This window comes from Cucurbita moschata, unplaced genomic scaffold (genome assembly GCF_002738365.1).
Source record: "Cucurbita moschata cultivar Rifu unplaced genomic scaffold, Cmos_1.0 Cmo_Scf00050, whole genome shotgun sequence".
NCBI lineage: Eukaryota > Viridiplantae > Streptophyta > Magnoliopsida > Cucurbitales > Cucurbitaceae > Cucurbita > Cucurbita moschata.
The window spans coordinates 557,934-571,898 of record NW_019268566.1 but is presented as its reverse complement, the minus strand read 5'-3'; the positions used below and the strand labels follow the sequence as shown (position 1 = coordinate 571,898).

Sequence of the window (13,965 nt, the reverse complement as noted above, 5' to 3'; positions counted from 1 at the left end):
AAAAAAAAAAAAAAAAAAAAAAAAAAAAAAAAAAAAAAAAAAAAAAAAAAAAAAAAAAAAAAAAAACTCTAAATTTGCTATTTAAAATACTCTGAACGAGGAGAATAAGTTGGATAGAAAAAATTGGAAATTGTGCCTCAAGATGAAATTTTTCACTCTCATTGCAGTGAAACCAAGCAAAGCAGGCCACTTTAATCAACAAATAGGATCTTAATTTAAGAAAAGCTATTTAGTATTGGGCGAGAGAATATATAAGGAAGTATATCCCATTAATTGACCCAATTTGAGATCATACACAAAAGGCCAATGTTTAATAACGAACTCACAAATGAAAATTTTGAAGTAAAATGATGGAGAATTTAAGTCTATGAACCTGCAAGAGTTCTGGGATAATTCGGACCATCTTCGTAATTGTTTCAAAATGTGGGTTAATGCTTCAGTATCTTGACTAATAACTTGTGCACCTTTCACACTGCGCGAGTTATCTTCCAATTTGTCCAATATCTGACAACCTGAATAAAAATAGTAAATCTATAGAGACAAATCCACTTAAACAACATTGGTTTGCTTTGATTCAAAGAACGGAAACGTACTTACATATGCATAGTAAGCAAGAAACATATTATAAGCCAGGTTTTATATATATATATATACAATATAAAAATAAAATAATAATAATAATAATAATACTAAATAAATAAATAACACGATGTAAACAACCTGAAAAAATACAAATGAAAAAAACAAGATAAAGAGAACATGAGACAAAGACAAATATAAATCGACGGCAAACAGAAGCTTGAGAATTATCTCGGCAAAGAACTAAGATACTTTCTCATTGCCCAAGAAGAACTACTTATGCAAGCATTAGTAGGATGTTAAGAGTACAAATCAGCTTATAAGTAAACAAACCAAGAAGCAACAACAGCCGCAAGAAATGATTTTAAGGACATAAGGGCCGGTAAGTGTAGTGTTTCAAATAATACAAGACAGAGATATTTTGATATAAGAGACCTTTGAGAATTGGAACACAAAAGGATTAACGTGTAGATTGCCTTCATAGTTGCCGGAAAAAACGTCGGTAAGAGAATTAAATGAACATTCGCCAAACCAAGAAGCTTCATACCTGAATGTTTAACGTCATTGGAACTTACAAACCCTGGGAACTCCTCGGGATGGGAATTATTCCCCGTCATCGAATTTGGACTGTTAAGCTGCGCATTGGCGTTAGGATTTACAGTCTTGTCCTGGAGACCAGCTGGAACATCAACTTTACCTTCAGTATTGTAAAATGATGGTCAAATTTCAGTGGTAAATGATAAATGTTATATCTAACAAGTACAGAGGTGAACACTACCTCCAGGACTGGAAACGTTTGAAGCAAGACTACCATGTCCTTCTCCCCTCCAAGTTGGATTGCACCCCCTGGTTGCAACAGATGTAGCATGCAACTCCTGGAAACAGTTTTAGGATGTTATAGCTTCCATGATTTCACATTTAAGCATCATCAAATATTTACACATAGACAAGCTTTATCGTAATGACAAGGACTACTGTGTGATGGTAAAATGCTAGTTGGTGCAATGTTAGCTGGCACAATTTTGAAGCAAATGGAGAATACACTCTAAAGATCTTGTATCTCGCCAAAATTTTGACGCAAATCTGAAACGATACACTGCTTCCCAGATCATATTTATAACAAAATTGTTGTAACCAACGTGAAATCCATTACCTTCATTTCCAGCTCATCTGAAGTTTCTTTAACAAAAGGATGTTCCAGAAGAGCAGGCCATGTGAGTCGATTTTGAGGTACCTATTCCCAATTTGAGCAAAAATCAATTAAAAATTTGAAGTCAGCACACATAATTGAAAAACTGGTAAATGGAATCAGGTACTGCAACTTCAGAATAACCTTGTTGAGCAATCCCTTCAAAAAGCTCTTGAAACTTGAACTCATATTGTCAGGATATTTAACTGGATCCTGGTTTTTTTAATGTAAAATTAGCTAGCACTTCGAAATTTTAGCAAAATGAAACATGGATAAATATTAAGTCATGACATAAAATACCTTTACGATGTGCCGAATCAAAGCGTACACTGAGTTAGTGTAAAATGGAGGTTGGCCAACAAACAACTCATACCTGTTTCAGCCAGTTTTCATTTTCAGTTTACTAGGGAGAATAACTGTAAACTATCACGTTCACAATAATCCTATGGTTGGGCATTAGATCGCTACTTCCATAAACAGTGCATAAGCATCAACAAAATCAGCGCCGTAACTTGAAATTGAGTAATTCTATGAAGTTGTGGACCAATGTACCTCTTAAGTACAGGAATTACTAGAAAACAATGACTATTTTCTCCACTATTTATGGCTTTTTAATAAATTACAGTCTTTGATATACCTTGAGCTTCATTTACTCATTGTGACATAAAAATAAAACTTATAAAAGAACACAAGGATTTTGCTCAACATACACACATGCAACAGTGAATGAGGACTTCATCAATAAAACGCAAGTATATATGTAACTTACCCTTGTTCACCACAAGTAATCTCTTATGACATACGAATCATGAAAAGTAGAGAATCTATTAAAACGTTGCAACATCTAATATAGCTCGATTGACAATTCTATGGAATAATAGCATATGGATGAAAATTGAACAAAAACATAAAATCGTAGAGAACAAAGAGATTATTCAACTAACAATTAAGAAAATCAGATGCAACATAAGAATAAAAAGTACATAATTTCTAAGTAGAAGATAATGAACAGAAATAAAATCAAAGACAACAATAATCCACGTACAATATCACTCCCAATGACCACAGGTCTGCAGTGTGATTATAAGGTTGTTCACGGACCAATTCTGGAGCCATGTACAAAGGCGTGCCTGAATAAAATTAATAAAACAATATTAATAAACAAACAGGGAGTGTGGTTGTACTGTTCAAATGACTTTATAATAATTTAAAACTGGAAACCAAGATGAAATGCCTCATATAGTTATCAAAGAAACTTTACATTTTCATAAAGCAGATGAATGTCCAATACATCATTGCTCAAGATCATTTTATATTTACAAGAAAACTAACGACAAGTAACCATTCACTAGTAATCAGGTAGAGCATGCAATAGAAGTTTCCCTTTAATGCGAAAAAAGGAGGGATGTCGATATTTGACAACCAGATGCAAATTTTCCTTTTCTATTCCTGATCAATCATACAGAGAGAACAATTGGAACAACTTACCTTTTATTGATCGCAAAACAACAGTATTTGTCGACATTGCTCGAGCAAACCCAAAATCACAAAGCTGGGGTAAATAAATCATAAAAAGAGTACGGGATATCAGTATGAAAATGCCTAAAATTATTAAAAAGTTGTACTAGAAATAATAGCATATAAAGAAAATTTGGATGCAATAAATTGGTATTACACTAATACATTAAATCACATTATTTCATCAATGCATGACGAAAAGGTTGTTATAAGAAAAAAAAGTAATTTTAATAAACTCACGTAACGATGCACTGAATTGACGAGAATCAAAAGCAAGCTGCTTAACAATCAGGGAAAAAAACAAAATCAAGCTCATTTTTATTCATCAACATTCTCACAAAAGCTCTGTCATATGACCGTTTGTACATGCACCACAAGCTAGGTGTGACAAAGAAAAACTAAGGAGTGTTGAGATTTGAGGTTTCTCCTAACTACATTTCAATTTTGAGTTTCTTAAGTTTCTAACTTTGTTATTAGATTTAATTTTCAGCTTGATGTTTTAAGTTGATGTTAGATCTAACATTTCGGTTTTTAGTTCTTTTATAAATTTGGTGACGCATAATTTATGTGTATTGACATGTCATTTCATGATAATTTAGAATGCATCTGCTTCATACTACCCAGAAAAATTTGATACAATAGGACACTTAAAGAAGTTACTACTATTCATTTAGAGAATACTTGAGAAGTTCTGCTAGTAACAGAGACATGGTCAATAAGCATAAGGTGAGGGCAAACCTTAACAACAGATCCAGCTCCAATAAGAATGTTTTGGGGCTTCATATCACGATGGATGATACGATTGGAGTGTAAGTAGTGCAATGCTCTTACCTGAAAGTAATTGTTCTAATCAGGTTAAGAGAAATTTCAAAATTCATACAATTGAATGATTCTATAAAGTCTCAGTGACCCGATATTAAGATAATCATTGACCAGGAAAAGAGATAAATTCATGGATTACCAACTGCTTTGCAATTGCTTGAACTTGTTCTTCGGGAAGGCATTTATCATCCTCAAGGATCTCAAAAAGTTCACCCTACCAATCAGAAATTGTCACATACGTGAAACTAATGTTGCACATAAGCTAGGTTTTGGTACATACGTGAAACAATATTATATATATATGTTCCTTAACATATATGTATGTATGTATGTATGTATGCATTTGTACATATCATCACTCCATGCAGAATGTGAATGTTTTGCAACCTACAATTAATTGGCAAAAATGTATGCTTTGAACATACATGTGTTTAATCAATATCAAGAAATAAGAAGAAGAATTACTTGTGCAAATTCTGTGACAACACAAAACTCTTGCGGGCTTTCAAACGAGTCGAGCATTTCGATGATATTTTCATGCTTCAGCTTTCTTAGTATCTGCAACGTTATGACACCAAATACCTTAACTTTACGCAGGAAAAGAATGATTAATCTCAATAAATAATGACCATTCTTCACTTATCATACGTGATTGCTTAGAAACAGGAAATATTATAAATAAAGAAGAAAATATGTATGTCTAGCACCTTAAATAAATTTCTATACAACAATTGGGAACACAGAGATACAAAAGATGCCATCAATATAATGCTCTACAAAGAAACGTTATACACGATTACAGACCGTACACATGCCAGGAATGCCAAGTAAACTAGTCGGGTACCTCAATCTCCTGTCTTAAATTGTGAATGTCTTTCTCGCTTTTTCCATGCTTCATAATAAACTTCATTGCAACGGTCTGAGAAGAGCCGTAAACAACTTAAATTAATAATTTTAACGAGTAAAGCAAAAACCATATAAGTTCGCAATTCACCTGGCCTGTGTTCTTCCGCCTTCCCTTATACACTTTTCCGAAGGAGCCCTCCCCAACAAGCTCAATTACATGGTAATTTTCAACACCCATTCTGTGAATGGAAAAGATTAAAAATATATCATTGCTCTGAATGGAAGAAGTATAAAACATACCATTGCAGCAACAACAATAAACAAAATAGAATGGATAGAAAATAGTACTTCCATCAGATCACTTTCATTTTCTAGCATAACACTAATCAATATGGCAACTATACGACTGGTTCATTTTGCAACAAGGACAAGATTAGGACACAAAATGTTGTAAATCTTTTTCATCAGAAATGCAATCAGTGCCGAACAAAAAAACATAATCCAAAAACAATGTAGTACAAGTAGAAAACCATTAACATCAAATTATGAATCATGAAATCATGGGACGCAAAACAGGGTCCCGATGAGTCCATATGGATCAAGTGTAAGTGGGCTGGAACCAAACAGAGAGTGAAAATACTACTGACGAGTAACTAAGCTACCGATTGAAACCGCTGGAGGGGATCTAGGAGAAATCAGTCTTAAAATTCAAGTAACCAAACAAATGGGTCAAGAAATTAAAAAAGACGACGAAAGACGAGTAAGGAACTACCTGCTAAAATCGGCGGAGCCTGACGATTACAGAAAATCGTTCCTGACTTCTTCTTGTCCGATCGAAAATCAGCTCAAAGAAACTGTATCAGAGATCTAAACCTAAACTTGAACTGGGATTACACATACAGCAAAGGCACCACAGCCAGAGAGAGAGAGAGAGAGAGAGAGAGAGAGAGATGAGATTGGGGATTTTCTCTTTCCCCCGCATATGTATTTGAAAATTGAACCGCAACGTTCGGATTTGGGTATTATAACGGTTCGAAAATGGCTTCTCGGGCTTAACCAATTTTCCGGTTTTGAACCGGCTATCTCCCGTAAACGGGTAGGTTTGGGAAAATAGTACAAAATAAATAAATATTATTTTAGTTTTTGTAATTCTGGTTTTATTTTCTTTTAACCTATGTACTTTCAAAGTTAATTTTTATAGAAATTAATTAAATAATAAGTATAGTTTAATAGGTACATTTAAATTTTAAAATATATATATATCTATATGGAAATTAAAATTATATTTTTAGCAGAAAATAAGATAATTTTCACAAAAATTTAAAAAATTACATTAACATCCTTTTAAAAAAATTTAAAATTATATAATAATAGATAAAAATCATTTATACCTCATTTCAACCCTACTTTTTGAAAGTAAACTTTCAAAGTTACGTAAATATAGTTAATCTTTTAAGGAAAAAAAAGGTTAAAAAATGCATTTTCGATGACGGAAACTATTTAAATATACGTTAATGAGTGGAAGATGGGTGAAAAGATGAAAAATGAGAAAAGTGTTAAATTATAGATTAAAGCATAGATAAGGAAAGGGGTGAAACTATTTTCACCATATACTAAAGAAAATGACATTCTTAACATTTTTTTTTAGTTAAAATATTAATGAAATTTTAAAAAATTAATAAATATTATTAGAACATGATACAAATGATTTTCGTCTATATATTAACGACAAAAGTATTTTCTTTTTAGAGTTACATGTATTAAAACTTTTAAAATTTAAAGAATATTATTAAAAAAATGTAAAAAGTCTATGAGTAATTTGTATAATTTAGCTCAAGAGAATTTTTTTACAAAATGTTAGTTCCAAGGTTGTTCCTCTGTAAAATTGATGAGTTGTTTTTTAAACATTTTTGGAACTAAAAATTGTATCAAAATTGTCCAAATAAAACATAAAATTATTGTAATCGTATAGTTTGGCTCGTGTTTTGATGCCCCTAATAGCCTAAAAAAAAGATGGACTTTAAAATTTTAAACAACATATTCTAATTATAACATTTATCGACGACAAATTATATTTAGTCAACAAGGGACATTTATATGATTTTAAACAACATATTCTAATTATAACATTTATCGACGACAAATTATATTTAGTCAACAAGGGACATTTATATGTGCTTACTTACAACAATACCATGATAGTATTAGAAGTTCTCTCTTCAATTCGAGCATAGTTAAGTGAACAAGACATCAATTATCATTTTAAATTACAGTTGTTTGATCCCCTACTCCTGTAGTCGATAAACTTAAAAAAGGTTCTCACATGGGTTACTCGAGAATTCGAAAAAGGGTCCAAAAAAACACCGTTCCTCATAAAGGATCCGACATTTTTCAGCATTTCAAAATAAATATACTAACGTAAAGAGAGATGGAAGGAGAGAGGAAATTATGTGCAAAAGCTTCTAAAGAAGATATATATATATATATATATATAGATAGATAGATAGATTACATTCTAGTCAGTTAACATTCAAAGGTCAAGGCCAAAGAGTAGGCACCTGATAATTTCAAGTTTGATAAGGGAAACAAGACACTATGATTACAATTTGAAATCTGCAAATTGTAGGAGTCAGCGGCTTCGACCAGCCAACCTGGACCTGCACAGCACAAGCGAGTCTAAATGCTTTTTAATGGCTGAAGAGGCCAGCAAAGAGGAAGATCGAGGGAAAATTGAATGAAACCTTTTATATCTTTAAAATGATGTCCCTACTGAAGAATATCCAGCAGCTCTCATCTCCTTGAGAGTTCCAGCTAACCAGTCTAAACCCTCGTAAAGTCCATCTCCTCTGAGAGCACACGTTCCTTGTATGTGCCATTTTCTGTGTTTGAGATCGAATAGACCCAGTCCTTGACATACTTCCATTGGCGTCATTGCTCCTTTCTGGACGAACAAAATCATTCAAAATTGCGTTAGAATGACCTAAGAGATATCGAAATCGTTATAGATACTATTACTTACTATTGCGTGTGAAATTGAACTTGAACGAAAGAAGAGATGTATGAACAAGACAAAGAAAAGCCTGTTGCAAGAAATAAGTTCTTGCGAATGGGAAAAAGTGTGGTTTGAATGTGGGGTTTGATTTAGACCCCTACTCTTTTCAGAACTATCATCCCACTAAAAAGTATTCTTGGGATAGGACTCGTTCCTGGTCAGAAATATAGTGAAATCACCTTTTTCTATTCTTTCCCCGGACCCTGCGACTAAGAAAGATGTTCACTTCTTAAAATATTCCATATACGTAGGTGGGAACAGGGGTCGAACCCTCAGGACCATGTGGTTATTGGTGCTATTGGTGCTGACATTCTATCTTAATTAATTGATGAATTGGGTAGGTGTTTTCCACTTTTGACCCTTGTATCTTTGCTGGGGGATTTAATCATGAATTTGTGGGTTTCTCAATTATAATCAGGCGGCAACAACTTCCATCTTTCTTCGGTGGAACTAGAGCTAATACTCAACGAAGTGTAGACTTGATCCTATGCGATCTTCATCAAGTAACTCTTTTATATGGTCAAAAGGTTTATCCCTTAGGACTCTCATGCATATAATGTTTTGTTGGGTACAAAGCAGCAGGATTAAAGTTGAATTGGTGCTAAATATTTCTCAAGAAAAGGTAAGGCGCCTATAAATCACCAGTGTTCAACTTCACCTTCAATGCTTTATATATGAAGTGCTTGACAAGCACAGCTGAAGACACAATGCACTCTTTCGTCTAGAAACGGACAAAAGCTCGATTTTAATGTCAAACCAAAGAAACTAATAGGTGTTGTGCCCTATATAAGGCTTGGACTTGATATTGTTATGGGGTAACTGCGACCTAATATGGTGTGGCAAGAGACCATTTGAATTCATAGGCCATCTGATCTTTATAAAAGTTTACAATTGATCATGGCACAATATCGACTTCACCTTTCTTTATTCACCATACTTTGCATGGACAAGGCTGGTGTCTTATGGCTTCAAGAGCAGGCTTTAACTAAGCCAGGACTCCATACTTGATATTCCCGCTATCTAGCTGTCTATACTTGTATTCCGACCCCTACCATTCACTACGTAATATGTTTTGAGATTGGGACGACACAAGAGGGATCAGACAAACTTGAGGGGCTAGAAGCGACCTCTAAACCGCATAATCAAGGTAGATTACTTTCTACACCGATTCTTCGTCCTCTTCAAGTAGGAAAACATTTCTGTTCTTTTTCTTTGACCAAATGTAAGGACCTGATTTTTAAGATAACAACTAAAAATATATTGGAAACAAAATATAAAAATATCCGTTATTCAGAAACAGAACCAATTGTCCAAATAAATATCAAATACTCAGTATTCAATATTCTTATTCACAATTCACGGCAGTTACAGGTCCTTTTCGCAACTTCGGCTTGTTAGAAACTAACCTTTGTTCTTATGACATGGCATGTGTATCTCAAAGAGAGGAGTAATACTAATATTACAACTAGCTCAGACCTTTATCACATATGCATCATGTACTTCACGTATCAGTGCAGGTTTGTGAAATGAAGCAGGTTGAAGAGTTTATCTTTTGTCTTCCCAACCCATAATATATAACCAAATTATGGATATAAAACATTAATTATTTATACAGTATGTACCAGAAGAAGATGAGATATACATACCATATCCTGCTTATTCGCAAAGACCAATATGACACTGTTCAGCATAAATGGATCGTTAATGATGGCCTGAAAGAAAAATTACATATCAGCAAACAAAGGGTTGCCCATAACGCCATACTTAAATGCACAATGCAACTTGAGCCATAACCTGAAATTCTGTTTTTGCCTTCCCAATTCTCTCTCGGTCCAAGGAGTCAACCACATAAATCTGCACGAGTAAAAATATCAGTATAAGGACTTGTTTCTGTTAGATGAATATTAAGAGAGAATGTAAGATCATCTTACAATAATTTATAAGAAAAAGACCAATAATAGGCTTCTATGAACAAGAAAGGAGGTCAATAAATAAACAATAACTCCAGAATGATACTTTATACTATAAAATCAAATTGAATGTTAAAAAGAAACCTGAAGAATAAAAATCCAAGTTACAAAATTCATTGACATCCCTTACTAGTTCTTAGTTTTGGGAGGATAAAAATATATTCATATATTAATATGTGCAATTTATAACTTTTTGTACAGGGGGAGACCTAATCCACGGATGTGTGGGCACCATGACATGAACCAATCCTTGTAGTTGACATCAGCGTGTGAATCAACTAGAAGGCACAAATCAGCTTAGGGTGGAGGAATCAGCAACAAAAAAACAAATTGAAAAGCGTGAACAACGACAATCAAAAATGAATTGAATGGTGCAAATGTCTGATCAAAAATGGATCAAGGAGAAGCCACGTTGGCAGCATACTGGTACACAACTGAGGAAGGTTTAAGCGACAACCATACTTGAATGGCGAACATGGCACCAACAACCACGAAGATCTAGAAGTAGGGTGCATCACTTAGACATTGCGACTAAGGCTCTGAAGATAGATAGTACAAGTGGCAACTAGGGTTTTTTAAGGATCTAGGTTTACTGCTCTATGTTAAATTATCACTGAATCCAAAAGCTTAAGTTGAGGAGTTGCGGTAAACTTAAACTTGTATCAATATTTTAACATCCCTATTTGTGGGTTTGAAATTTTTTTAAGTTGGTGGAGGAAACAACATTATAGAGTTTAGACACATAACCTCTTTACTCTTGATGCCATCCTAATTTTGAGAGAATAAAAATATATTGATATTTTAATATGTGCAATTTAGGTCTTCTTATATAGAAGAGAGACCTGTTACGAACATGGAAAAAAGAACAAGGACAATAAAGGACAAATGTTTGACAATTAAAATTAGACACAAATACTTGTAAATGGTAGAAATTCTAACACTAGTAGTCATTACCAGTCCATCTGTGTTATTAAAGTAGTGACGCCATAATGGCCTCAGTTTCTCTTGTCCTCCAACGTCCCAAACAGTGAACACAACATTTTTATACTGGACTTTCTCCACATTGAAACCTGCATGGAAAATGAAAAATAAATTTAATGCCACATTAACGGGATAAAACCACCAGGTTATGATTGCAAGCACCAAACGTCTATGAATGCCATAAAAGACTTTACTACTAGTAATGGCGCAAAGAACTGAAACAATTATTAGCACAAGAAATGCAAGAAAAACCCGCACAAGAAATGCAAGAAAAACCCGCACAAGAAATGCAAGAAAAACCCACACAAGAAACCAGATGGCCATGTACCATCTAAGGGATATAAGGTCTTATGAGTATTACTTCGGAAGTATTAAGTTTATTTGATAAATATAAAGAAAGTACAATTATCAATTAGTGAGGACGCAATTATAGCTTGTTTGTTCTCTCTTCAGCCCCGCACTCCCTTTCCCTTACCCCTCTCCTCTGTCCTTTCTCAATGGCTTCCTCCACAGCGAAAGAATTTCTGAACCACCTCTCTGCAACCTCTACTTTTAGCCAACTAAATCAGATCCACAGCTTTGTCCTCGATTGGCGACTGAGAAGAAATGGAAGACTCACTTCTCCAAGTATATTGTAGCAATGTAACAATTTTTAACAGATAAGGGTTTTGAGAACTCCAGAGTTTTAATGGATACCTCAATGGGGGACTCATGAATCTCATAAGGTGGAAAAACATCCATCCCTGTCTCAGAGACTTCAGCTCCCAATTTCTATGACTCGATGTAAACGATGGAATCCAAAGAAATGGAAAAGTCTTGAGAGAGCTCCATTAATGATATTTGAAGCACCTAAGGTAGTATCTAATAAACACATCCACCAACTTCCTCTGGATTTCTATACGAGCCTCAGTGCAATCTAAAATATTAAGAGCCTAGGAAGAAATACTCTCAAACCACCAAAGTAATGGTTGATAGCTTCAAATATGCTATGATCCCAATAGGTTAGAGGCAAGTTCTTGATGGAGATCCATCCACTATAACCTTCAATAAAATTCAAATGATTGTGCTTTTCACGAGACCATGTTTCAATAAGCAATTTTAAAACACCATAGAGTCTCCATTTACCATCAAAATCAAAAGCCTTGAATGAGTTTCCACCCTTAAAAATTAGTGAAGTCTGCCATGAAATGATTAATTCAAACAAGGTTCTTAAAAGTGGTCTTCCAAAACATCTTTAATCTCCTTCCAATTGTTGTGAGCAAACAACCTAGAAACAACCATTATAGCTCACTTCACCACTGTTTTTATCTTTCTTAACCCATTGAGAATAAGAAGACTGCAACTTTTCAACCGTACTTAAAGAATTTTTTGAGATCTCATTGACGGAAAACCCAAGCCCTTGTTTCCATTTAAGCTTTTCAATAAATCCCCCACACATTACAATAGAAAGAAGAATTTTTCTCCAAAGACAATTTCGCTAAATTCTTGATTTAGGGCATTGTCTGGCATTGTCTCAAATGTATGAATTTTGCAATCCATCCCCCACGTTGTCATCTGGCATTGTCTCAAAAGCATTACACTGGAATCCTTGATTTAGGGCAGAAATATATTAGCTAGCACAGAAGTTGTCATACCACAAAAAACATAGATACTTACACTTAATCAAGAAGTTACGAAAATCCCTAGATTGAGACTTTTTGTTTAATTGTGAAGAACCTACCAATTGTGGGAACCGTCGATAAGACTTCCCCAATGTGCAGCTTGTACAATATAGTTGTCTTGCCAGCCGCATCCAAGCCAAGCATGACAACCTAAACCACCTCAAGAAAAAGGAATAAAATATGTGAGGATTTGTAACCAAGCAGATAAACAATAATAGAGAATCTATGAGGCATATGGAAATACATTCCATGAGTCCGCTCTAGCTATATAAAGTGAATGAAGCAAAATCCCTAGACCTCTTTAATGGATAGTTAATTGAGAAAATACAAGAAACCCTTCCACCAGATAAGAAGTCACAAATTGATCTTCTTTCCCACAAAACGTTCTCAAGAAGTGAACCACGATTTTCGAACACAGATTGCATTCCTGTGAATAAATCATAAAAACTAATATGGAAAGCAAACTACCAAATGATCCCCAACTTTTTCTAGAAAATATAATTTACAATATCTGTTCCTCAGATCGAATGGCAAAGCTAGACTTCATGCCTATAAATCAATCATGGTTTGTCGAGAACAACAAACTAACATCAACTACTAAAATCAGGTCACAAATGGACCATTTTCCCTATAATATAAGGTCTGTGTAATCAATCATGAGTCCATGAGGCTAACTTGTTGGCAAAGTCAAATTGTTAAGTATTTCCAATTCAGGGACCAACTCGACGAGTTTTTGGACGTACTGGATGAATTTCCATCTCATATTACACATCAAACATAACCGAGACATATTAATGCACTGGCTATGATAAGAACAGAGAATCCCACAATCAGAATAAAGTTTCAATTACCCAGAACTAGTATTCGCCAGATAAAACCAAACCATTTCACCAAGAGTTCATGCAGCTCTCAATCCCACTAGCATTCAGCTCTCAATCCCACTAGCTATAGTACCGCTACATATAAAGTAAATCAATCGAAAGAGTTTCTGCAAAAATCGGCCTACAATTCTAAGCCAACCGAGAAACAAATTCAACACCAGAAAATGACGGAAGAAACAAACAACTCGCAGTGATCAACAAGATCAAAAGGCTACACAAGCGTACCAAATCCAATTCTAGAAAAATAATTTCGAAAACAAAAATAGAGAACGGTATAATACCCGCATCTCAGAGTTGCCGAAAAATGTATCGAAGAGTCTGCTAAACGTTTGACCCATCTTCTTCCGATTTCTGGCTTTCAACTCCCGATCTCTGTGTCTAAGTCTGAAACAACGTACATGAAAATGGTTTGAAGTTTTGTTTGGATTTCTTTACAGATTAGCAAAAAAAAAAAAAAAAAAAACGG

General features: G+C 34.3%; 2 protein-coding genes across 3 annotated transcripts in view; both read right to left on the bottom strand.

The window, feature by feature from the left end:
- The window catches only part of LOC111435612 (serine/threonine-protein kinase TIO), a 13,982-nt gene extending 8,045 nt beyond the window's left edge, over positions 1–5,937 (bottom strand). The window contains exons 1-14 of the mRNA XM_023073031.1: positions 5,727–5,937; positions 5,103–5,193; positions 4,953–5,027; positions 4,574–4,666; positions 4,248–4,322; positions 4,025–4,117; positions 3,257–3,320; positions 2,814–2,898; positions 2,069–2,141; positions 1,913–1,981; positions 1,733–1,813; positions 1,358–1,454; positions 1,127–1,276; positions 374–512 (exon numbers count right to left, since the gene is read on the bottom strand). Of these exons, the coding sequence (XP_022928799.1) occupies positions 374–512; positions 1,127–1,276; positions 1,358–1,454; positions 1,733–1,813; positions 1,913–1,981; positions 2,069–2,141; positions 2,814–2,898; positions 3,257–3,320; positions 4,025–4,117; positions 4,248–4,322; positions 4,574–4,666; positions 4,953–5,027; positions 5,103–5,192 (1,184 nt within the window). The 5' untranslated portion in view covers position 5,193; positions 5,727–5,937. The remainder of the gene's footprint in view (positions 1–373; positions 513–1,126; positions 1,277–1,357; positions 1,455–1,732; positions 1,814–1,912; positions 1,982–2,068; positions 2,142–2,813; positions 2,899–3,256; positions 3,321–4,024; positions 4,118–4,247; positions 4,323–4,573; positions 4,667–4,952; positions 5,028–5,102; positions 5,194–5,726) is intronic.
- Positions 5,938–7,412: 1,475 nt separating this feature from the next.
- On the bottom strand, positions 7,413–13,952 carry LOC111435834 (ADP-ribosylation factor 1-like). Of its 2 annotated transcripts, none has more exons than XM_023073407.1 (7): positions 13,781–13,952; positions 12,678–12,768; positions 10,931–11,046; positions 9,801–9,860; positions 9,653–9,718; positions 7,696–7,895; positions 7,413–7,630 (listed from the first exon to the last, which is right to left on the bottom strand). In XM_023073407.1, exons 1-6 carry the CDS (start codon positions 13,835–13,837, stop codon positions 7,707–7,709), a joined length of 579 nt encoding a protein of 192 aa, XP_022929175.1. In that variant the 5' UTR covers positions 13,838–13,952; the 3' UTR covers positions 7,413–7,630; positions 7,696–7,706. The 2 variants fall into 2 exon arrangements, with proteins under 2 accessions (XP_022929175.1, XP_022929174.1); XM_023073406.1 differs by having other exon boundaries at positions 7,413–7,611.
- Positions 13,953–13,965: the final 13 nt, after the last annotated feature.